This window comes from Ceratotherium simum, chromosome 2 (assembly GCF_057802395.1).
Source record: "Ceratotherium simum simum isolate JZ-2026a chromosome 2, ASM5780239v1, whole genome shotgun sequence".
Classification (NCBI taxonomy): domain Eukaryota; kingdom Metazoa; phylum Chordata; class Mammalia; order Perissodactyla; family Rhinocerotidae; genus Ceratotherium; species Ceratotherium simum.
In genome coordinates this window covers 8677619-8701715 of record NC_141901.1, presented here as the reverse complement: position 1 = coordinate 8701715, position 24097 = coordinate 8677619, and the positions used below count along the sequence as shown (strand labels likewise).

The window sequence follows — 24097 nt, the reverse complement described above, 5'->3', positions numbered from 1 at the left end:
GGAAAGAGAGAAATATCTTTGCTCCAACCCACCAAATAAATAAAGTAGAGTTAGTGTCAAAGTGCAGTTAGCCATGCCTAAAATTAGGTCAATATGAAAAATTAAATCTCTTTCATTTTAGCATTAACTAGAACCTATGAGTAAGTGAGTATAGAAGTGAATGAAGAAATTACATTTTTCCAGACACTTCTAGAGATGTGATATTTTGCTTCTTCCTTGAACTCTAAACTAACTAGCCAAATCCATTGACTGACTACAGAGAAACAAGCTCGCTGTTGAATGTGCTTCTAGCATGAAGCAAAACACATTGGCGTGACAAGCTCTCTAGAGCAAGCAATGCGTTAACTTTTCCTTTGCAAACTACCTTGTGCTTCTGGAAAAGTTTTACTCTTAAGGAATCCTAATTTTAAAAAATCACTTCCTAGCAGTCTTATGAAATAAAGAGGAACGAAAGAGGATCTAAATAGGTAATTATGGAATAGGTGGAAACATTAATAATAGACAACGTAATTTCTGTCAGCCAAAACAGAATGTGGGAAAATAAAAATGTATGGCTTAGGTCTAAGCCCACCATCTCATATCTCTTAAGAATTACATTTGGTAGGTAACCTGGGAAACTTGTCCAAAGCCCTTGCAAATATATGCCAGGGTAGGCAAATGGTCCCCAAAGTATAGGGCTAATATACAAACCTACCCTTGGTCAATACAACATACAAAGCCTTGAAGGGTCAGCGGTTTTCAAGAGTCAAACTCCAGAGGTCTGACATACCATGAGCAATGAGGATGAGTGATGAATGTGTTAGTAAAACCGGTTACTTGCCTACTGATGTCCACACATGCGACTACTCATGATTTACTGCAGCGGTTATCAAATATTTTGCTTTCGCATAATTCATTAGTAATTAATTGCCATGCCAGATACTTCGTTTAGTCTAACAGAGAAGATTCTAGTGGACGGATTATAGTGGGACGAGTTGGTGATGGGGGTGGTCTCCGGCTAGAAAGAGAGAAAGAGAAAGGTAAAGAAACATGTAGAATATCTAGCAGAAGGTTGTCCCAAAGACAGTGAGAAAAAGCCATCACGCGCATGCTCATGCACAGACAGGCCAGCAGGAGTGGTTGTCATCTGTAATGATTTTAATGCTGTCACCTTTCATTCACGCAGCATTTTTTAACGAAAACGAGGTATTTTTTCATATGCAAATTTTTCTCAAAATTGAAGTCATCCCTCCCAATACTAATAAAAATATTAAATCATTTAAAAGCCATCTAAAATACACTGCACATTTCCCAGCCAATAGAGTATGATTACATAGAGTAAACTGTACTGTTACGTTTACTCCAGGAACTATAGTCACGAGCCACATAACGATGACCAACTGCAGAGACAACGGTGGTCCCATAAGGTTAGTACTGTATAGCCTAGGTGTGTAGTAGGCTATACTGTGTAGGTTTGTGTAAGCACACTCTGTGATGTTTACACGACAAAATTGCTTAATGAACGTATCCCTGTCGTTAAGTGATGCGTGATGTAATAAGGTATATTAGGCCTCAGAGACTGATGGGTTTCGAATTTTTATTTCCCTTTATGTAATATTTTTCCTCTTTTTCTCCCTGTCAGGATGTTATTTATAGCTTCTCATTGCCTTTCTTGAAACTAAAAAGTTAAAATCAGAAAATCAAGGTTTTTAGAGTTCTCTACAATAAGTGTAATCAGGCTCAGGATGAGAGAACTGCATGAGCTCTAGTTCCTATTTTGGGTCCTAAGTTTTCTTATTAGTAGTAGTGCTGCTCACTTTCTGGTGGTACTGGTGTTTCCGAGAGTGGAGGTTGCTGAATAAACAAACTTCAGAGAATGAAATATCCCTGTACCTGAGAATCTCAACTTTACCAAGTAATACTCGCTATTCCCTGAACCCCCAGATTTATTTCCTAAATGGATTAATAAGCTTTTCTGTGTGTATACTTGACTTCATATGTAGTATCTTGGGGAGTGATTTTTATAACCACCAAAATTCAACAAATTCTACAAATTGAAACCTTTCTTCGATAAAACTCGCCCATTGATTTTTTTTTCAGAAAGACCCCTTCTGGAATTATAGTCATGGCATGGAATTTTCTTCTTTACTGAACACTAACTTGATCAAATCAAATGTCCTTTCTCAGGTATGAAGAAGTGAAGTTAGAAAAGTTAAAGAAAACAATTGTGAAACTGTGTTAAAAAAATCACAAAGTGGGGCCTGCCCCGTGCCCTAGTGGTTAAATTCAGCACGCTCTGCTTTGGCGGCCCAGGTTCAGTTTCCCAGCACAGACCTACACCACTCGTTGGCAGCCATGCTGTGGCAGCGACAGACATACAAAATAGAGGAGGATTGGCACAGATGTTAGCTCAGGGTGAATATTCCTCAAGCAAAAAGAGGAAGATTGGCAACAGATGTTAGCTCAGGGCAAATATTACTCAGCCAAAATGGGTATTTAAAAAAAAATCACAAAGCTATAAAATAAAATTAGATGCTCAAGGAAAAAAATCAAAGCAAAAGAGATATTGTTTATTACTGGTAAAAATACTGACCACTTAGGCATAAACTCATAGGTATCAGTAGAGTTCCTTTTGCCTCCTGCACCCAAAAAATGTCCAAGAGGCTTTAGAGGAAAGGCTTCTTTGGAAAGGTGCATTCCAATTTAACCTCCGACACGTCTCATTATTAAACAGGCACTCCTTTTTTTTGAAAGTATAATTAGAGATACTTTATAGGCACAGTAACTAAACTAAACCAATCAATACTAGCTGTTTAATTTGAGTAAACAAGTAAGTCCTCTTCCTGAAGAAAGGCTGTTGGCTACCGTGACCACCTGAAATGTTTTGGCAATTCCCTCCTGGGAAAAATCCTCCCATAATTTCCTTTTTACTTATGACCATGCAAAAATACCTGCCTTGTCGCTAGCATCTTCCTCATTTTTATTTTAAATGGTCATATTTATTTAACTTCTGTTTTGAATCTTGAACCTGTATCATTTTCTCCTTTGATGTGAAGGTTCTAGAGGCCAGAGGTCACGTCCACTTAACTTGTTTCATACAGTGTCTAGCATGGTGTTACATGCGATTACGTTCTCAATGATCTTTTGTTCATCTGGTGGAACTGTTATTCATCCTTCAAGACTCCCCTTGGTGAAGTCTTCTCTGACTTACCTTCCCCTATCTTGATACAGTTGCTTCTATAGCATCTCAACAAATTTCTATTAATAATCATCACATTGACTCCTAATTAGGTTTATATGTTTCTCTCCACAGATTAGAAATGGGCTGTGTCTTACTCATCTTCATCTTCCTGCAGTGTCTGGCTCAGTGCTTGTCATTCAGCCACCGAATGTTTGACAACTGAATAAATGAAAGTTACTCCTAGAAATAAGAACTTAACGAATGCTCATGATATCCAATGATCTTTACATTATACAAAGGCATTTGTGAGTAAATCATTGCTGTTGCAAAAAAAAAAAAAAAAATCTACAGAGACATGTAGGATTTAGACTTTTGGGAACTCTACCTATAGGGTATTTGACTGTTCAATTCTTTAGTAGATGTTTGGACTAAATACTAAATAATAGGCCCCCTGTCCTCAGGGAGTTTGACAAATAGTCACACAATCTATAGAAATATATTTTTAGCAATTAAGCAGTTATAGGGGGGTGACAGTTGGCCAGAATCTGAACTCAAAGGAGGGAAACTCTACCAGAAGGTTCAATAATAGGACAGAATTAATTAGGGGATTTTATTTGAAAAAAGTGGATCTTAAACCACAAACACGGTAAAAGGCAGGACACAGCATGGCGTGGTGGGTTGAGAATTTTTTCACATGTGCATGAGAGCTTCAACCACGGACTGTAGCCAAGAGAGCTAGGAATGCAAACTGGATTCTCTTCTGATCCTTTTGTTCTTGGCTTAAATGTCATTCCTTCGCCCTTCCTAACCATCCTATAGTTTCCAACCACCTCCCCATCATTCACGATGTTTGTGTACTTCACAGCACTTAATCCTGTTTGCAATTATGTATTTATTTACTAAATCTATTTAGTGTCCCCCAATAGATTGCAAGTTTCTTGAGAGCAGAGACCACATATTCTGCATTTATTACATGTATTCAGCATGTGGTATAGTGTGATTAGAAGGCAGTGAATAAATATTTATTAAATAATGGACAAATGAAGGACTGAAAAGTGCCTAAACAAAGATTGTTTAGCCAGGTTAGAGCATAGGCCAGGTCAACATGAGCAGGTCCGAGGTGAGGCATGCCACACTTTGAGCCATTTGTCAGAGGCTTATATTTGAGGCAACAAGTTTACACAGAAAGAGTCCTGGATCAGAAGTCGAAAGATGTGGATTCTAGCTCCATTTGCCAATCTGTACCATCATTAACCCACTAAACTTCTCTAGGCCTCAGTTTCCTCATCTGTGACACAGGAGACTCAGACTAGATGATCTGTAACATACCTTCCAATTATACTTTGAGTGCATTATTTACCACGCATCTACTCTGTGGACTGCATTATGTTGCAGGATTTTTAAGAACTCAGGATCTATTCATAGTGGACGAGAAGTGGGATAAGAAAAGTCTGCAAGTAGTTTTACTATGGCGTCCCATTTTAAGTGGAAAAAATAGGGCAAAATTTTGTAATTCAGACTCTGAGAATATATTCTGGGAGCTTGAAAATACAATAACGTGGTCAAAGCAGGGGCAAATGTGATTTGAACTGTGGCACATAAAAACTTGAAGGTCGTAAGAGAATGTAGGTCTATAATGAGGTTAAAGAAACTAGAAATTAAGTGATGAGGATTTAAGGGAAGATAGAGAATAGAAAAACTCAACTACTCGGATGGCACAGTAACTCTCATTAATCTCCTCCCCCAGTCCTTCGACCGTGCTGATGGGACGAGAGAAGGACAACAGCAACGGGCAATGGCAGGGAGAAGGCAAGGCAGGAGACCGGAGAATACAACTTTCTGCTGTGTGCCAGACCTTTTGTTTGTCTTGTTCACCACCATATCCCAGAACATAGCATGGTCTTTGGCTCATAGCATTTTTCTTTCCAAATAAATAAATCAGGAGAACCATTCACTGTGAACTCTTTAAAGGAAGCCCTAGGCCTTACATTGAATAGGCACTGCATACCTGTGTGGTGAATTAATGACAGAAAGAATGAAAGATAAAATTTCCATCATGTTCTATCAAAATAATTATGACATCTTTAAAATAAGCCCAGTTTCAGGTTAAAGTAACCCATATATGTATTTAGTAAATTCCTAAAGAGTCCCCCAACCCTTCTGGAAGAAATGAGCATCATTTTATTTCTAAAACAATAACCCCCCCCAATAATCTGTATATAAAACTCTATTAGAAAGCAATTCAAGAGGAGTATTATGTTGTTCATTGTGAATTTTCTTAATAAGTAATGCTAAGGTGTTTGCCAACTTCAACACCAAAAAAACATTTAAGGTTTACTGTTATGGTTAATTTCACTGGTCCAGTTCCTAACCATTCAAAGAGTTTCCAAAGACATTTACCTCATAAGACAGTTTGTTTTGGGCAATGTGAATTTATTTGTTTTGTACCAAATTTTCCTCAGTTGCTTTGTTTAGTTATGGGTTTCATTAAGTAACCTATTATACTGAAATGGAGCATCTTGCATCACTTAGTGTTTATTGAAACGCTGTGTGTGTGTGTGGGCGGTTTATGGTTACGATAGAAGAGCCATGTTTCTGCTTTCAAATCAAAGGGAAAGATGTAATACTCGAAGTTGCATTTGTAGCTGCAGGGATTGACCATTTACAGTATTTTGGACAATGACAAATTTTCTAAGACAGTCAAATGCTCACACAGGGTGGGTGGCATCCTGAGGGGAGAAACTGGCTTCACTGATAAGAGAGAAGAGTGCACTATTTGTCTTATTGTCTCGTTTGATTCTCTTCTAAGAATGGAAGAATTAAAATTTCATCTGCTCTTCTTTGGGTTAGCTGGTTCTGAGTATTCGTGACGTGAAGCCAATCTTAACATGGGTTGGGGGAGAATTCACTAGGGCAAACTGCGTTGGTGCACCAGCAGGTGGGGTGAGGGTGTAAACCACCTTTAGCTTGCTTCCTGGTGCGTAACTCTGATGACTGAAATGGCTTGGTCTTTTTGCCCCTGCCCTTACTCCTCCTCAGGATGGGAAGTGGGAATTATCTGACTGGTAAATGTGTGAGGCAGACTGGGTCTACGTAGCTCAGTGTCTTTCCTTTCCTATACTTAAATCAAGATCTCATGACTCCCAGTCCAGCATTCTTTCTATTGGGCTAGTTACATTGGCATGTTCTAAGGCAACGGTTCTCAAATTGGACTGTGCATCAGAATTCCCGGAGGGCTTGTTAAAACAGGTTGCTGGGTCTCACACAGAATTTCTAATGGAGTAAGACATTTCTAGCAAGTTCCCAGAGGATGCTGTTGTTGCTGGGACACTGGGACACAGTGCTGGGAAAACCACTGTTCTAACGCATAATTAATGATTTTGACCTTGCTTTGTTAGCAATTCAATTCACTTGCCAGAGAAAGTATGAGCAAAAAAGAGAAAGTGTTGGAAAAAATCTTAAAAAGGATGAAGAAATGGTTGTAGGAATACTTTGACACCTTTGGGAATTAGACTTATGTAGGGGTCAAATCAGTTTTAGGTTTATTTTGTAAAGACCAAGATACTATCCTATGGCAGTTTTCTTATTAGTCATCACCAGAAGAATAACTACTTGCTTAGGGAAGCTTGTATTTGCTTATGAAAATGGCAGTAGGTATAAAAAGTAAGCATCTCCAAACGTGCATTCCAAATTCTCCTCTTTGGAGAGGGTGTGACTGAAGTCCAGCCTAGTTAGCTAAGTGGACCCAAATTAAAAAAAAATGAAAACCTTCAAAAAAAGATATACAAAGATGGACACTTCTACAGGAATGCTATCTGCCTTAGATGGCAGTTATTTGCATCAAAAGAGGATGTGCAATAGGCTTTTTTTTTTTAATTTCTATTTTTGCTGAGGCAGATTAGCTCTGAGCTAACATCTGTGCTCCTCTTCCTCTCTATTTGTACACGGGTTGCCGCCACAGCATGGCTTGATGAGCGGTACATCAGTCTACCCAGGATTCGAACCTGGGAACCTCAGGCGGCCGAAGCAGAGCACGAGAACTTAACCACTACACCAGGGCTGGCCCCTGCAATAGGTTTCTTTTATACCACAAGTTCTACTTATTAAATATAATTGAAACTTTAAAATATAACTGTCTCAAAAATTCAATTTACATTTAGGATCATGGGAGCGTTATGCGTGCCAGGTTTCTAGGAGCCTCTAGAATCTGATATCAACTTGCCCAACTTTTTTATCTTATTGATGAAACAGGCGGAAAAAAAATGAAGGGTTTTGTCTACTGGACCACAAGAAGCAAGGCACCTCCTTTTTTTTTCTTGTGGCTACATCTGGTGAATTTCTCAGAAGACAAAACAAAAGAGAACAAAAAACAAAAACTGTTTCCAAGTTTTCTAAAATCATGAAGAGCGCCTCCTACAGTGGGCTCTGCTGACCTCATCTCCAGAGCGGTTCCAGGCAAAAATGCTCTGGAGGCATCAGTCAGCTGGGGGATGCCCACAGTGTCTCCCTCCAAGGAACGGAAATGCCTTGCTTCTCCACGATCCTCTTGAATTACTTAATCTTTGCATCATTTTTCAAAGTTTGAGGCATGTAAACATAGTTTATCATCTGAACGACATTATAAACTTCCCATGAACTGAGATTACTCCTTGTCCTGTTCACAGCCTTCCACAGCACCTGCAGAGGGCAGTGTCCCAACCAGTCGTTCAATGAACGAGTGAATGGATCCAAGGAGAAATCAGACAGGAGTGCACCTTTAGGTGAAACGGAAAGCCAACTAACTATGACCCAGGACTTCCTCTTGAGAATGTCTGCTATAGAGAACAGATTATGGGATATAATATTTTACATTTCAGCATTGTGTTTGTGCATTGTTTCTTATTTTGAGCATTTATTCAAAAAACAGTTTTTATATATCTAGAAGGTACAAAGCTAAGTTCAGAAAAACGCTATAACGGTCATAATTTTGTCTACATGGAAGATAATATTTTGTAATTTATTATCAAAAATACTATAGGATGCTATCCAGCATAGTTTTGGCCTTTTCAGCTTTAGTAACAGAGTGAGCCAATACTGTCCAAGAATAGTTTACAGTAGATGTTGAAAGAACATAGGACTTGGAATTCATTTAAAAAGTTTAAGGAATTCTCTAATATGACTCTTGCTACATATTAGAGCCAGCATTTCTTTCCCCTGTGAAAATGAACCCATGATTTTATAACGTATGTCACTGGGAAAGTATGAATCAATTCATGGAATTTGAAATAAGAACATAAGGAGAAAAACAGTCCATAATTTTTATTTGATGATACAAACATATAATATCCTGTATAAATTAGTCTCTGAGATAAATGGTAATATAATCTGCCTTGCCACACTTCCTTTACATTGTCTTAAATATCTGACTCGGATTTCAGCCTTAGAGATGGTACGGATATACCCACTTCTGTGGTTGCAGCAAAAAGGCAGCTTAAAGAATGATTTGCCCACAGCAACTCTGCTCAGTTTATGATTTGTAAAAAGAATTTTATGATAGCATTCATCCAGGCAAGGTTTTCAATAGAACAGAACAAGAGAGAACGTGTTTGTTTAAATTGTTTCTTAAAATACACTAAATATTGGGCTAATGCAAAATATATTTTGATTAAGTATTGCACGTCAACTCATTGTGTCTTCTTTCATTCCCTCAATATGCCCTGTCTATGTGCTAGGTGCTGTACGAAGAGTCAGAGATACAGAAACAAAGCCAGTCACTGCCCGGGAGTTTCCAGGTGAGCAGGGGGAGAGACAAGTAGACAACAATAGTGGGATACGTGCTATGACGGGATTCTGCCTCAAGAGTTTCAGGGATACGGAGTCTTAGCCTGGTGTTGGAAGGAGGTTGGAAGGTCGGAAGGACTTCCAGAAAACAGGAGAAGTTGAGGCGACTGGTGTTCCAGGAATGGGAGATAGGATGTGTGAAGGAAAGAAAGCTAGAAAAGTACTGTCAGTTTGAGAAATCAAGTGTTGTCTTATTCTTTATCACAAGTGTCAAAACGACTTGTCCTAATTGGTAAAACAGATAACTTAGAGGGTTTTTAGTTGTATTAAATATGATTCTTAAAAAGCATTACCTTTGAGATTAACTTTATATTTTAACCTCCGCACTATATCACTGACAACAGATAAGCTGGTTAGAGACACAGATGTGCAGAGAAGCAGAAGGTAAGAGGAATACAGTGGTGAGAAAACTACACAGAGAGAAAGGATGTGGTTTGTAAACAGATTTCCACACACATGGCTATTGAATGAGGTTAAGCAGTGTCCTGTCTGATTATTTTTTTCCCTCCCTCCCCCTCCTCCTCTCTCCCTCCTTCCTTCCTTGCTTCCTTCCTTCCCTCCCCCCATCTCTTTTTCTCTCTTTTGAGAAATCCCCAAAGAGATGTCCGAGAACTTACATGTTGTAGAAACCTAGTCCCACTGATGGTAGCTGGGGTAAAACTATTTCTAACCCTCTTCATCTTCTTCTGTCCTCTTCTCCCTGCCCTTCCCCCTCATTCCCACCCCAGGCACCAGGGGAAGGGGTTGGCCAACTGCGCCACTTGGGGGAAGGAGGAGAGGCTGCGAAGGAGGTGCTAAGAACTAGTTACTGGGAGAGGCAAACTTCCACTTCTGAGATGCACATTCCTTTGTCATCTCAAGTCAGGGAGAAGAAGAAAAAGAAGCAGGGATGGGGAGGGAAAAGGCAACACTGTGACTCTCTATACAAAACTGTAACATTCATTTCTGCTTTGGAAAGGTGGAAAAGACTTCTGCCCCTTTCTGATAGAGAGCAAGAACCTTCCAGGCACGAGTTTCTGACCTGGGGCCTTACCTTAGAGAGGGTAAATATGTAAATAGAAATATTGATGGAAAAGCTAACTTTCCAATTCCTTTTATTTTTGTAACAAAAAAACAGAGCAGAGGACTTTGAAGACGTAGGGAAGATTTATGTTGCACCAATATTTCATTTCTCCCTGACTGTGATACCTGGTGAATTAAAAGGCCAGTTTTAAATGCACCATGTGATATTTTTCTGGTCACTTATATCAGTCCAAGTGCAAAACAGGGACAGAGTTACCGTTTACTAATCACAATCCCAGCAATTAAAAAAAAAAAATTCCAGCAGGAGGAGCTCTAACATGCCTTAGAGCTCAAATTTTGAAAACAAAAAAGTTTAAAGCAAACAGAAAAACAGAGAGGCAGTGTGCCTTGCAAGCTGCCATGTCAGTGCACAAATATGTGAGTAAGTCCAATTAAACACCGAGCGCGAGGCCAAGGGATGATACTGCGGAGACAGAACGGCCCACATCTGCTCCGTCCGTGAGGCTCCTCATCCTGATGCACTTCAACTGGGGCTGGATCTGTGGCCTGAGCTCTCACTAAAGAGGGAGCAAAAGGCCGATTTCTGGGCAGGTCTAGAAGTAATTCTTTTCCTCTTAAAGTGTCATACTGTTTCTAAATGAGTCTTTGACACTGGCTCAAAAACCACATTTTAAAACGGAATTTTCATCAGTGGTTGAAAGCGTTACAAAAACTCCGAAATGTTCCATCTCCTTTACTCAGTGGCTTGTTGGGTGCTTTTTTAAAATGAGGGAAATGCTGTGTTTGTAAAAATTGGTGCTAAAAGGGCAAGGAATCGTATGTCCCCTGGGCCACGTAAAGACTCTGCAGAAAGAATTAGAGCTTTCTAACACACACGCTCATCGACTGCAGCACAAAGAATTTACTCAGGAAAACAGTGAGAAGTATATAAATTTAGCAGTTATCAGATTTTTAGGGTAAGCCTTTCCATTTTGGACGGTATTATGGGAGTGGAATGAACGAGTGGACATACGCAATGATCAGAATTACTTAACCTGAAGGACATTTTCAACCAATCCCTTTTAATCTGTTGCCAATAAGAAGTCAAACTTTTTATTTTACACGTTAATGGTATGCCCACATTTTAAATTTTTATACAAGCTCCTACAGAAACTTTAACTAGACCGATTGAGACCAAAAGTCACTAAATAAAGCTAGTCTAGACGGAAAAATCTATGAAAACCATATGTCTTTTAGGCATCTGTCTTACAAAAACTGCCATCATCCTGGAGAAACAGTTCAGAAAATATGCTTTTAGGAAAACAATGCTGTAAAGTCCTTGGAGCTGTGCTTAAGACGACGGCTGAACTTGGAGAAAGTCAAGCCAAAATGTTTACAAATGAAAGGCTCCCATTTCTACATACATCTGTCTGTAAACATCACTGAAAGGATCGGCAAAGGCAGACATGATTTATATTTCCACTATTCTAGAAGGGATCAAGCAAGTTTACAGCTTTGTTCCTCCACACTCCTACAGAATATGAGACCAAGGGATCTCAAAGTAACTCTGTTCTCACTCACAGAAAACTGTTTTGAATAATGTTGTACGTGGACGAGGCCCAAGAACCAGCACATTTTCTTCTGCTTATTACCTCATCCTGCTGGCCTGCCAAACACAGCCAGAAGGCAGGTGTCCCGCATGCGTACGTACAGGAAGACCGTCCTATACACTGGGGTGCAGGGCCCAGCCGAGACACGAGGCAAACCAGGAGTACTGAGGGACAGAGCAGGAGCGCATGAGGAGGCAGTCAAGAGAAGTGTTCTGAAACCTGGCCTGTCTGACTTAACACAGCTTTCTGAACTGGGGACAATGGTCAATGCTACCTTCATTAGTCTAGCTAGCTACATGTTTTTACATCTCAAAATGCACTTTAATAAGTGGTACGAAATTCATAGGAAAAACATAGAAAAGCAAACTTTAATGACAAAAACAACATTTTAACTGAAAACTGAACAGTCTACGGAGACTATGAAAGTATAAATTGCAAAGATTCCTTGTGACCCTCAAGAATATTTTACTGAGACTTCTTGCTCGACAGGGTCGGGGACTTTGGAACAACACAGCAACAAAGGTTACTGGCGGGAGTGCCCCGTGTGTCGTTCAGACACCTTTGAAGACGGTGAACAAATGCTACGTATCAAACAGCCACGACGGAGAAAAGGTCCTGGGTTGAAGGTGAGTATAGTAAAAAAGAAGGAAATCTGTAAGATGTAATCAATCACACACCAAAGCTTTAAGCAAAAGCGAGAAACACTTTCAACATGTTTATTCAAAGATACTGTGCTTTAAAATGAGTTTTCAATATACTTATTCATTTTCAAGTATTAAGATGGTAGTGGGGTAATTTAGAGTGTTTGAAATATTAAAGCAGATCAAACAATCATATCAACACCCCCCACTACAGATTCCTAAACTGAAATGTAGGGTATTTAAGTAAGTTAATCAAAGTCTACTGATAGTCACAGGATTTTTCTGGTCTATTAATTTCAGTGCTGACGGCTCTGATACTACTATGGTTAGAGCTAACATTACAAGTTTGCTTTCTTTCAAATGATATGCATAGCATGGATTTTATTCTGACTTCAGACACAGATATATGGAGGGAAATTACTGCAGTGGTTTCTCTAGTTAACACATTTACTAACGTTTCCTTAATTTTCCACTCCAAGAGGCAATAATTAGGTAGAATTTGCCTCACATGAAGTTTTATTATTTTAGTCATTAAAATATTTTCCAACACTACTAAGAAGCGAAAAAGAAATTCTAGTTGTTTTAAAAATAAGTAGACGTTTTGCTCAGTTTTTATAGCTTTTCCTCTGTGAGTGGTGGTCTGAAGGTGCAGCAGTGTGCAGACTTTCGGACGAAGGCCCTTGAGCATAATACTACGGGTAGATTTACTTGAGGGAAAATTTCATTCACTCCTAAAATTGGCTTTGAGAATAATCCTAATATAAAGTTTTAAAAATACACATGGTACACAATATATCTTACATAAATATCCATTCCCAAGTGGAATAATTTCATCTTAGACTCTCTTGGCTGCAAAATACCTTTGAAAGTCTTTCTCATCTCCTACTCTCATAAGAGGTCTCATTCTAGATGAATGTGATATATACTGACCAAAACAAATTTAGATAATGCTGCCTTATGGAAATCTGAAACCTAATACAGGTAATATTTTCATGGTCGAGGAAATCGGTATATTTGACTATAAAATAAGATCTTTTCCCAAGTCATATTCAAAGCCACCTGAGGTCTTCTCACAAGGCCTCACTTCCTCTTGGTTTTCAAAATTGCCATAGAAGCCTGGGGATTCCCTTGTGGTGGTCTATCTAGTTTGTGATGATCTAGGTCTTTGCCTTATCATCTCTCTCGGTTCGTTAGCCCTTCCACAGAAAAGCAGGCAAGGAATGGAGCTTATTTCTAAATTTCATGTTAACTTGCACATTTCTCATAAGAGCAGTAAGAACATTATTTACACCTTATCTTATTTTTCGGTGTTTAAACTAATCCCAATGGGGGAAAATGTTGACTTTATGAAGATTTGGAATTCTCCATGTGTCTGAGGAATTGAAGTCAAGAAGGCCCAGCCTTGTCATTGATGGTGAGTGATTGAGAATTTTGCCAATTGCCATTTTGATTAAGCCTTTTTTTTCTGATCCTTGGATGGAATGTGTTCTTTCTACAATTCATGTGAACTGATAATTTTGACTGGAATACAGGAGTGGACATTTCCTAGTGTTTATGGGAATAGTTAAAAAACAATTCCAGAAATTAGAGGACTTGCTATTTGTGGTTTTGCCTATCATGTGGCTCTGATACCTGAAAAGCAGCCAGAAGGAAAAGAAAGTGCCACACTATGATAAGGCTGCTTCAGTACCTCGTGGCTTTAGACTTTGCCCTATTTAGGAATTCTATTTTTGATCAGAGTTGCCCTGTGACCTAAACTTCATCTAAATATCGGTAATGCAGCATCACTACACACGCAGATTCTCTCAAACCCAATGCCCTTCCAACACCACCCCCCTTGCCCCTCACTTAAAAATACTAGCTGGACCAAAAGTGTAATATTCCTTTGGCAACAGCATTTCGTAAGCCAGATGGATTTCATTTGGCAACTAAAGGGTGCAAATCTGTGTTTAGATTCAGAGGTTCCCCCAGACAACGGTTACAATATGTTGGCTTGAGTAAGCTAAAGGATTTCAATGTCGGGCATTTCAAAATTCTATGTTTAAGCAGCAGTAAAGTTATGACAAGCAGAAAAAAGCCATCAAACCCTCAGCTAAATCCTTAACTTCTTTCTCATCTTGCCGGAGGTAGGCATTTAAAGCAGATTCTGAGTGAAAGATGCAATATTCACACGTTCGTGTTTAATTTCCTGGCTGTTTATCAGCTAAAGCAACTCTAGTAAGCTAAATTTCGCTGCTAATCTTTCAGAGTAGCTGATACGTCAGAGGGAAGGAAGAAGCGCCCAGCAGCCCATTCTTGTAGTTTGCTGCTTGGATAAAATTTAGAGGTGAAAGATCCACGGATCATGTTGTGCCATGAATCTCTGAAGTCACTGAGAAACATGCTATCTAACCATAACTGTCTTGAGTGAGAAAGTTTTCCCTGTAAAATCATTCTTTTCCTACAGCCAGGGAGACAAAAGAGGGCAGTGATGAAATAGAAGTACTGGCTTGGGTGTGTCTGTCTGCTTAAACTGGGTGGAATTTTTTTCTTTTCTGTTCTTTTCTTTGAGCTGACATCAACTTGTATATAGGAACATTCAGCAGATTCCAACTGGTGACAGTTTGCTGCTGACTTGCCCCAGGAAGAAGAATAATCATTTACTGTGCATTTTTCACTGGTCAGTGGCTCCTTTGCCAGACTCCCGTCTTGGCTGTCTTCCTCTATCAATCAGGTGAAACCCGGGGCAGGGCTGGGTACCCGGAGACTCAGAAAACCTTTCCCTGCAACGGCTGAAGCTTAGCAATTTAGAGCCCCAAAGAGAACAATGACAGAGCCATTTGCTATTATTTGTCATGGGACTGGAAGCAGTTGTGTTGGTTAACTGCATGCCAGTTACCACTGGCTAACAGCAGCATATTATATTCACGCTGCCTGTCGCCTGTCTGCATTTGCATTGCTTGTATTTTGCCTCATGTAGATCCTTTCTTATTGTCCTTTTTCTCTTACCATCCTGCAACATCCGATGTTGGGAAAAGTAAGATAAGGGACACACTGAAAACGGAAAGGCAATCTGAAGTCTACCTTCCCAGGTCTGTAAAGCTCCTAAATTCTGACCTTCAGAACACTTGCAGTGCTGTTCCTGGGCCTCACCTAAACAGACTGCCAGTCATTCTAACTGTGGCAGGATGGAGATGTTTGTGTAAAGTAGAGTCAAGTTTGTGAGACCCAAGAAGGAAACCACCAGACTAATTTTACTTTCACTTAAACCAGATTGAAACCAAGACCTGAAGAATGAAAAACTTTGACATTAACCATTGATTCACCTCAGTGAAATATTATGTTTCAACCAGAATCATTGTGGAATTTGAATGACTTTTGATGGGATGTTTAACTGAGGGGCTTAAATTAAATTGGACATTTTCTTTAGTGAACAGCTTGTGGCCAAATTTCTGTTTTCATTAAAATATATTAAGCATTATGACAACTCATGTTAAACCTTCAAAAAATTATTAATTACATTTGGGATTTCAGTAACAAATCTGTAACACATTAGCCTCATGAGATGCCTTAAATATTAACAATCAGAAACAACACCTCCAAGTTCTTTCTATTCTTGGCCATTATACTTTTAAGAAATCTTTGCTTGACTTTTAAATCTGTTACTAAAAATAAAACTGTTCCCTGAAAAATAAGAATACCTAATCATAAATTTATTTATTTGTTCTTTGAAGGGGAAGGATGGTCAGGAAAACAGAAAGCTCATGGCTGAAATCAGAAATCACAAGACAAATTCATCATTTGTCCACATGACACTCAGCTGCTAAAAGAAGTCGTACTTTTAGAGGGCTGTGGAGGAGAGAGTAAGTCAGGATGCTTCCAGTACGTGATTGCGGGGGAATCAGACACAGGCTAGTCACACAAGTCGCTTAATTGTCCGCATACCCTGAGCCCACGGCTTCAAGGCTCGGCAGCTTCATCCTTCATGGCACCAAACCTTGATGTTAGGGATGCAAAGACACACTCATAAGAATCGTGGGTTTGTCCTTACCCAAATTTGGGGGACTGGGTGAAAAAAAAAAAAAACAAAACAAAACAAGGAGACCTTATCCCTGAGTGAAAGGGATTCTATGTTTACTGTCAATTAAATCAACAAGTAAAATTTGTAAGAGATACAGTACAGCAGGGCATCAAGGTCAAATGTTTAAAACAAGATTAAACTAAAGTGTAAAGAGAACCAAATGGTTTTTACCTCTGTAAAGAAAAGAACATGAGTGTATTGATTATCTCTTTATGTCAAGGGATTTACGCATCTTTTGAAATGGTTGGTTTAGCATTAAAGTACTGAGAATGTGGGACTGTGATGCGACTCGCAAGCTGTGCCATGTAACGCCAGGGAAACCGCCTAGGTCGCCGAGTGGGCGTCAGCGGGCAACCTGGGCTAACCCTGGTGCTCCTGCAGGACCGCCCGTGCAGGGCAGGGCACCAGCTTCACCACCGCGCTCACCAGAGACTCTTGCAATGGAGAAGTTCTTGGTTTCCATGTTGTATTTCCATCACGTGGATGAGCTGGAGTAAAAGCCAAATCCTTTCCTATGATTCAGTTTTGCCATTTTTAAAAGACACCATCAGACTTGGTGACAAGGGTGGTTAAAAGAAAGTACCGCTATTTTTCAACATTTTTTTAAAATAGAGGATTGAGTGATGAGGCAAACGTAGTTTGCTGTTCCTTGGATAGAGACCCTTCCTCCCACCCTTATCCCCTTTTGACCATTGCAAAATAGCTTAGTCCAAGGAAAGGGGAGAAGACAAATGAGTGAAATAATGCCAGAGTTCGCTGTTGCCAGGAAAAACACACTCTGATTCAGTTAATTTGTTCTGGTAATGTCAAAGGCTGTGATTCCCAATTAACTAATTTTAAGAAGCTATAACCGAAAATCGCTACATCAGCCCTAAAGTTAGTGTTTGATGAAGATTAGGATCTCCAAGTAAGAGAACAGGGCCCCTAAAGAGCTGATGGTGTCTGTTTAAGATCATCTTGCTAAATAAGGACATGACTGGCTGGGATCTCAAACTGGGTTTTAGCCCCGTCAGAGAAGTTGAGTGGGGGGTGAGAGAGGAGGGGGCAACCCAAATATTCTGGCAACAGAAAATGTTCCACAAATCAGATTCGTGTACACTCAGCTTACTAATGACAGAAGCATCCATACTGGTGAGTCTCTTTGGAATAGAGATGCTCCCCTAGTTCAGGTGGAATTAATTAAAACAGGCATGTAGCTTGCAATATTTCCAGCTCCCTCACTGAAAGGCTCCTTGCACATAAACCAGAACAGCTTGAGCAGCTGAGAAAAGCTGGGCCAAAAATGACTCCACCAGCCTCTCTCCATCCTCTTCCTTTACATTGGAATGGAAAGATATAATAATAATTTTTTTTAAAAAGCAGAACACTCATGGTTTCTGTACAATTGCAAGTGCTTTCATTACATTTTAATAGGGTTAAAATAAAAGTATATGTGCTCTTAAAAGTCAAGATCGTAACTTGCTAATGAAGTTGCGAATTGTCTAGAAGAAAACTATGCACAGGCACATGCCGCACAGCGGAATCTCTTGCCTCTAAAAGTTCAGTTATTGCCTTTGTGATATTAAAGCCCAACAGGGAGCCGGTGGGGCACCGCTTGGGCTGTCTTGTCACGTTATGAGTCTCTTCTTTCAGATAAAAGACGAGAAAGGGCCCTTAAGAAAGCAAAGAACTGAAAAAAAAAATCAAACTTCCTTCTCGGAAAGCTAAGAGTTGTTTTCTTGGAGATGATGGATAATGGCATTTCAGGTTTTTTTAGTTTTTAATAGAGAAAATGTAGGCAAATCATGGAGGGAAAGAGAATATATAAATAAATAGAACAAGGTGAAGTTTCAATAAGAGCTTCTCTCAACTTTTTTTTTTCCTTTCTTTCTTTCTATATTTGTCTCTCTTTCTTTTTCTCTTTCTTTCTTTTTTTGAAATCTTAAACCCCATTCATTTCTGGCTTGCATTTGGTAGGATTCCTGCTCTGGCTTTTATTAAAAACAGACTTTCTGTGGTCAGAATTCTCCATCTAAAGCTAAACTTTAATAGGCATAAGGATCCTGACAGAGTCTTTCTTGCTCTCTCCCAGGTGACACCCCTTACCCCCCAGAGGGATTTCCCTCCCAGTGTTCTGAACTGGCCCTGAAACTTGAAGGCTCAGCACAAAACAACCAACTTTCCTCTTATTACTCTGAACTCTCATTTCTGTTTTACATTCGAGACTTCTTGCAAGACCAGATCCAGTTAAGTCTGCCTCTACCTTGAGAATAGTCTAGAAATCTTGAATAACACAACTGTTGTCTTATAAATTCCTCAGTGCAGGCGCATTGAACCTGGAGGCTCCCCTTCTCCAGCTCCAGCTACCAACGGCTGCCGGGCTGCCTTCTGTGTTCGTGCTGGGAAATACCCAGGGCGACTCCACCCCACTTAACAAATCAGTTGAGCATTCAACGGTTGATTTCTCTGAAGGGGACTGGCAAGCCAGCTTATCTGAAACCAAGAGGTAAAGCAGCCAAGCGAGCAGGCAAGACATGCATGTTCATTCCCAAGGACAGGCACCACCGTGTTGCTCCGGTTCCTTCTTACAGCTAAACAGACAAAATAGCCGACTTCAAAGCTCCTGGATGGGGGTCCCGCCTTCCCACTCCCAACACCCCTCCCTCAATGGCCTCCATACCTTCCTGGCACAATGGCAGACACTTTCCCAGTTAATCTGAGGTCCCCTAAAACAGTAATTTAATCTTGCTTGTAGTGAGGCTTGATGCTGACATTTACGTTGTTTTACATGGAAGAGAAAGTCTTTTTATACTGCAGTGCCATGGTTCTCAATGGGAGGGAGTTTACCCCTCCCCCCTCATTGGCAATGTCTAGAGACATTTTTAGTGGTCACAACTGGGGGAGTGCAACTGACATCCAATGGGTACAGGCCAGGATGCTTCTAAATGTCCTAAAATGCACAGGACAGTCAGTCCCCCAGAACAAAGATGTCAGTAGTGCCGAGGTTGAGAAACCCTGGTATTCTGGCTGGGAGACTGGGCTCTGGAGTCAGACTGCTTGGGATTAAAGCCCAGTTCCATTAGAACCTGCTCGAGCAGCCTTGGGCAAGTTGCTTAACTTCCATGCCTCCTCTGTAAAATGGATGATAACCTATCTCATTGGGTTGTTGTGAGCAGTAAACAAAAGTGTACCTGCAAGGCCCTTAGGGCGGTGCCTTGCATACACTGAGAGCACAATAATTATGAACTGCTGTTTTTACTATTATTACTAGAAATTTAGCTCAGTTCCAAATAAATTATAAGCCAACCTATTGAGTTTAGAGAAAAAAATATAGGTTTGAGTGTACGTATATCCTGTTTGATTAGGAGCAAAATGACGATAACAGTAACAACCACAGTGCTTTATAGTTTATGAGACTCTCTCAAATACCTCATCTCAAATGATTTGGGCAACAACCTTGCTGAATTTATCCTTATTTCATAGGTGAGGAACTCCTGGCTTAGAATTAAATGAGTTGCCCAAGGTCTGTGGCAAACCAGATCTTTGGATTCCACATCCCCTGCTAGTCCTGCTACATCCTTTGTTTACAAGTTTAAGATGCCCCTTCTTCTCTTCATTACACCCAACAGCCTGAAGATCAAAAGAAATGTAAGCACTGTAATCAGAGGCTGAGGTGACTCAGGCCTCATGGGTGAGCAGAATTTTTTTTACGGTTCATGCGTAGTAAGGTTTTCCTTCATGGAGTATACAAATATTTTAATCCTTTGACTTGAAGTTTTAAAAAATTAACTTTCTGTATGGGCTAATTTTCTTTCCTTTTTAAATTTCTGATGTTGAGGAAAAAACCCTAATTCCTTCTATTTTCAAAATCTCTAATTATACACATTGTACATATTTTGACTGTACGAAGGTGAGACTACTGCTTCAACTATATACATTTCAAGTTCCATTTATTTATTAGCTATTTTGTTTCACAATTGAGCCTGAAAATCTGCTTACAAATGCCAAAATGTATTATTCAAATATACAGTGTTTTATCTCGTACATGGTTAGTGACTGCATACAGCAATCATGATGTCTATAGTAAAATTTCTAGGCATAGTTTCTAAAAAAACAACTGCAGATTAATCAGCCAGATTTTTCCTCAGCCTACACTAAAGTTAATAATATGGGTTTAAGGGTCATAGTTCAGAAGGCAGATGGATAATATTCCTTAAAGTTGGTGGTTTTCTAGAATTCCTTTGGTAATAGAGAAGGTGAGGCCTCAGCTGGTGATACTCCACTGACCTACGAAGCGCACAGCTTGCAACAGACCCGCCACGGCGCTTTCGTTTCAAAGCTCTCCGTCACGTTCTACAAACTGCTGCCAAATCGTCATTCATTTGGACCCAGTTTTCTTTGGTCCCATTTAGTTTGTGCCAAGTTGATAAACGAGAGGTTTAGACCACATATTGGTTTTTAAATGGTGTAACAGGCTCAGCAGTTTCCCCATGATCCCCCTCCTGGGTGAAAACTGCAAACGTGGATGATAATATGTTTGCAATTTTCTTATTCAAATAAATTTTGTCTGTCATGCTCTGAGAAGAGAACCAAAGCGCATGCCCCCGTTTCCCTGCGCGCAGAACACTCACCTCGGGACGCTGGGCGGGGCCCTCGTGGGCCGAGACGGGACCTGGGGAGGCGCTCCGAACGAGTCGCTGCTGCTGGGGAAGGGAGGTAAGGGGCCGGGCCGGAATGGAACCGGGGGCGCCCCCGAGTGGGGTCCAGGGGAGGGGATGGCGGGAGCGGGCCCTCGGCCCGAGGCCGGCCGAGTGAGGGGTGCGCTCAGCGTGGGCCTCCGCTGGGTGGTGGGGCTGGGAGGGGGCGACCTGGGGAAGAGACAACAGCAGGTTGCCCGCTTCTACTTTCTGTCTGAATTCATCTTTAAAGAAATATTTGATGGCTCCCTGACTGCTTTTTAAAAATTATTTTTTGACTAACTCAGATACATGTACCGAATGTTAAAAGGTATAAAAGGGTAAGTGATGAAAAGGAAGTTTCCCTCCCCCACCCCTTCACTCTGTGGAGACAACCAATAGTTTCCTGTGTATCCTTTTCAACTATATTCTACAATATTTTTTTTCTCCCTCTCTCTATAAATTCCTTTTCTGTACATAATAGAACACAACGTTCTACAACTTTCTTTTTTTTAAGCTTCACATTACTTGACTATCCTTTCAGTGTTTTGAAGAACTTACTCTTTTTAATGGCTGTATAACATTCCACTATAAGGGTGTATGGTGCTTGTTTTTGAAGGGAGTTGGGATCATCTGACCCTCTCTCTGACTCCTGAACATAAGTATCTTTTTTCCTCTTTTTTCTTTACATTCATATTGGTTTAGAGAAGCATGCTTGGGAAATGATACTGGACAAGCTTGGCTGGCCTCAGGTGAGGGGGGCCATGTTCCTACCTGCGGGAGTGCTGTATCCAGGAGTCATCCACAGGAGGCGGTGCCGGGGTGAAGGTAGTGGCAGTGTTGATGTCGCCAATGATCACAAGGGCTTCTTTAAGGGCCTGGTACATTCGAAGCATCTCATCCCGGCGCTGAGCCTGCTCAGCAGATTCCTCCATCAGAGTATTTTGGTCCTCTGAAGAATATAACTGTGCTAGGAGCTCGGAATTTATGAAATCTTTCACCTGTCAGGTGACCACAGAAAAGTAAAAATGGGAACGAATGAGTGATCGAGTGGTGTAAACTGGTTCAGAGCCTGGGGCAAAGTCCGCAAAAGTCCACTCTGGGAAAAAGGATGCATCATGCATCTCTTCACTCTTATTTTCTTTATTATGCTCCCAACCCTCAGTACAGGTGCCCGTAACATTTGTCCCCTCTGTCTTATGGCTGTTGACACTAAAGGAAAACATAGATTAGCTGAAAAGAGGGCCAAACCCTGCCCTCACCAGAACAGGGCCTGTTGGCTGTGCAAGCATTTCCATGATGTCTGAGGCTGCTTGGCTTAGGGACGAACAAAGGTACCAGGAGGTAAGCAGCAGTATTTTCAACGGGAAACCATGACGTAAAGAAACCTATGTAATAACACACGTTATCCATTCCTTGGTATTCCCAGTCCTTTACCTAGCTTTTACCAAAATCACTGGAATACTATTAAGACTCCAAATTTCAGTGTCATCTCAAAAGTGGAATTAGCACCAATAAGTGAATATTTATTAAGTACAGAACATTATATAACAATTCAAGTTGATTTACAAAATGAGTGACACACTCTGCTTTCTAAAAATTTACAGTAGAAGCTATTTAACAGTGATGAGGACTGACATGAGGTTCCATGAGTAACAGATATATAGAAACGAACAAAAGTACGAACAATACGTATGAGCCTTAGGGGAGGGGCATTTTGTTGTGGGATGAGAATGGAGAGCACAGCACTGCGGGAGAGAGCATCGACCGCCATATTTCATCACATCTGAAACACCATTGATTTTAAGACGCACCACTATCTTATGTGTCACTAAGAAAGAAGAAACACCATCAATTAAACTATGACAGAATGCCAAAATGCCATTGAGTATAACATGCATCTTCATGTCAGAAGTATTAAATGTGAAAAAAGTGAATGCAAGAATCAATGAAATATTGTATGTCCCAAGTGCCTTCACAAGCTATCTGACTTAATTCTTGCCACATACTTATGAAACGTATTATTATCCCAATTTTATAGATGAAGAAATGAAGTTCAGAGAGTTTAGGTAATTTGCCCAAAGTCACACAGCATTAAGTTGAACCCCAGATCTTCTGACTTGAAGGCCAGTGCTCTTTGCATTACTCCATTACCCCACCTTGATTGAGTGCTTAGAAAAGACAATTTATGTTTAAGTAACATTATTTAAGAGTGGTACAGCAAGTATGCCAACTAACTTAAGCCTAGGAAAGTAAACCAACTTGGGTTTTTCAGTTTCTCTGTTAAATGAGAAACCTAACACTTATCTAGAGTCACTGGATACCTCTAAGAAAGGCAGAGGCAACTGAACACCTGTCAGATGCTCAAAACTCCTGGGTTGTAGTTAAATTTGTAACTCAGAGACGACAAGAGTCTAAAACACATAGCTTCATGATTTTTTGAAGGTATCGAAACATGTAACTAATTCCTCTAATTGGAAAATTCAGCTAAATCATAGCTTCACTGTGGTGAAATGAAAAGTATTCTCTGCACATATTTTGTAAACCAAGAGTGACTCAAATGTGGAAGGAATCTAATATACAAGATGTGTTCAGGCTACTGTCTGGTAGAGTAGAAGGTTTATGTGTAATTGTTGCAGAAGGTAAATTTGGCCAGGTAACCTGGGGCCAGATGTGAAGGCCTTGAATGCCAAGGAAAAGTGTTTGAATGTTATCCATTTGGCAGTGGGGAGCCATGGAAGGCTTTTAAGCAAATGAACCAATAAATGAGAGTTTTAAGAATGTTAATCTGGCTGTGAATGGACAAGAATTTGCAAGGGTGGTAGTGGAGATAAAGAAATCTGTTAGAAGACTACTGTAGATCATTTATGAGATAAGGGATTTAGCAAGGTTGCAGGGGAATAGAAAAGATGGGCGCATATAAATGACTTTATACAGGAAAATCCAACAAGACTTGGTGCTGTTTTCACGTGAAGGGCAAGGAAGAAAGGAACAAAAACACCCCAAGCACTGAGGTTTGAGTGAGTGGGAGCAGAAAAAATCACAAGTCAAGAAGGAAAGTCAGATTTAGAGGAAAAGCAGTAAATTTGGCCTAAGGAATATTTCATCCCCCTCCTTGAAGATTTATTCACTTCTAAACACACTTTCAG

The 24097-nt window shown here is 40.2% G+C and overlaps 1 protein-coding gene across 1 annotated transcript in view; it reads right to left on the bottom strand.

The window, feature by feature from the left end:
* Positions 1-203: 203 nt before the first annotated feature.
* The window catches only part of DNM3 (dynamin 3), a 532803-nt gene continuing 508909 nt past the window's right edge, over positions 204-24097 (bottom strand). Inside the window, exons 18-20 of the mRNA XM_004425038.3 lie at positions 21723-21949; positions 20904-21140; positions 204-997 (exon numbers count right to left, since the gene is read on the bottom strand). Coding sequence (XP_004425095.1) covers positions 928-997; positions 20904-21140; positions 21723-21949 — 534 coding nt within the window. The 3' untranslated portion in view covers positions 204-927. The remainder of the gene's footprint in view (positions 998-20903; positions 21141-21722; positions 21950-24097) is intronic.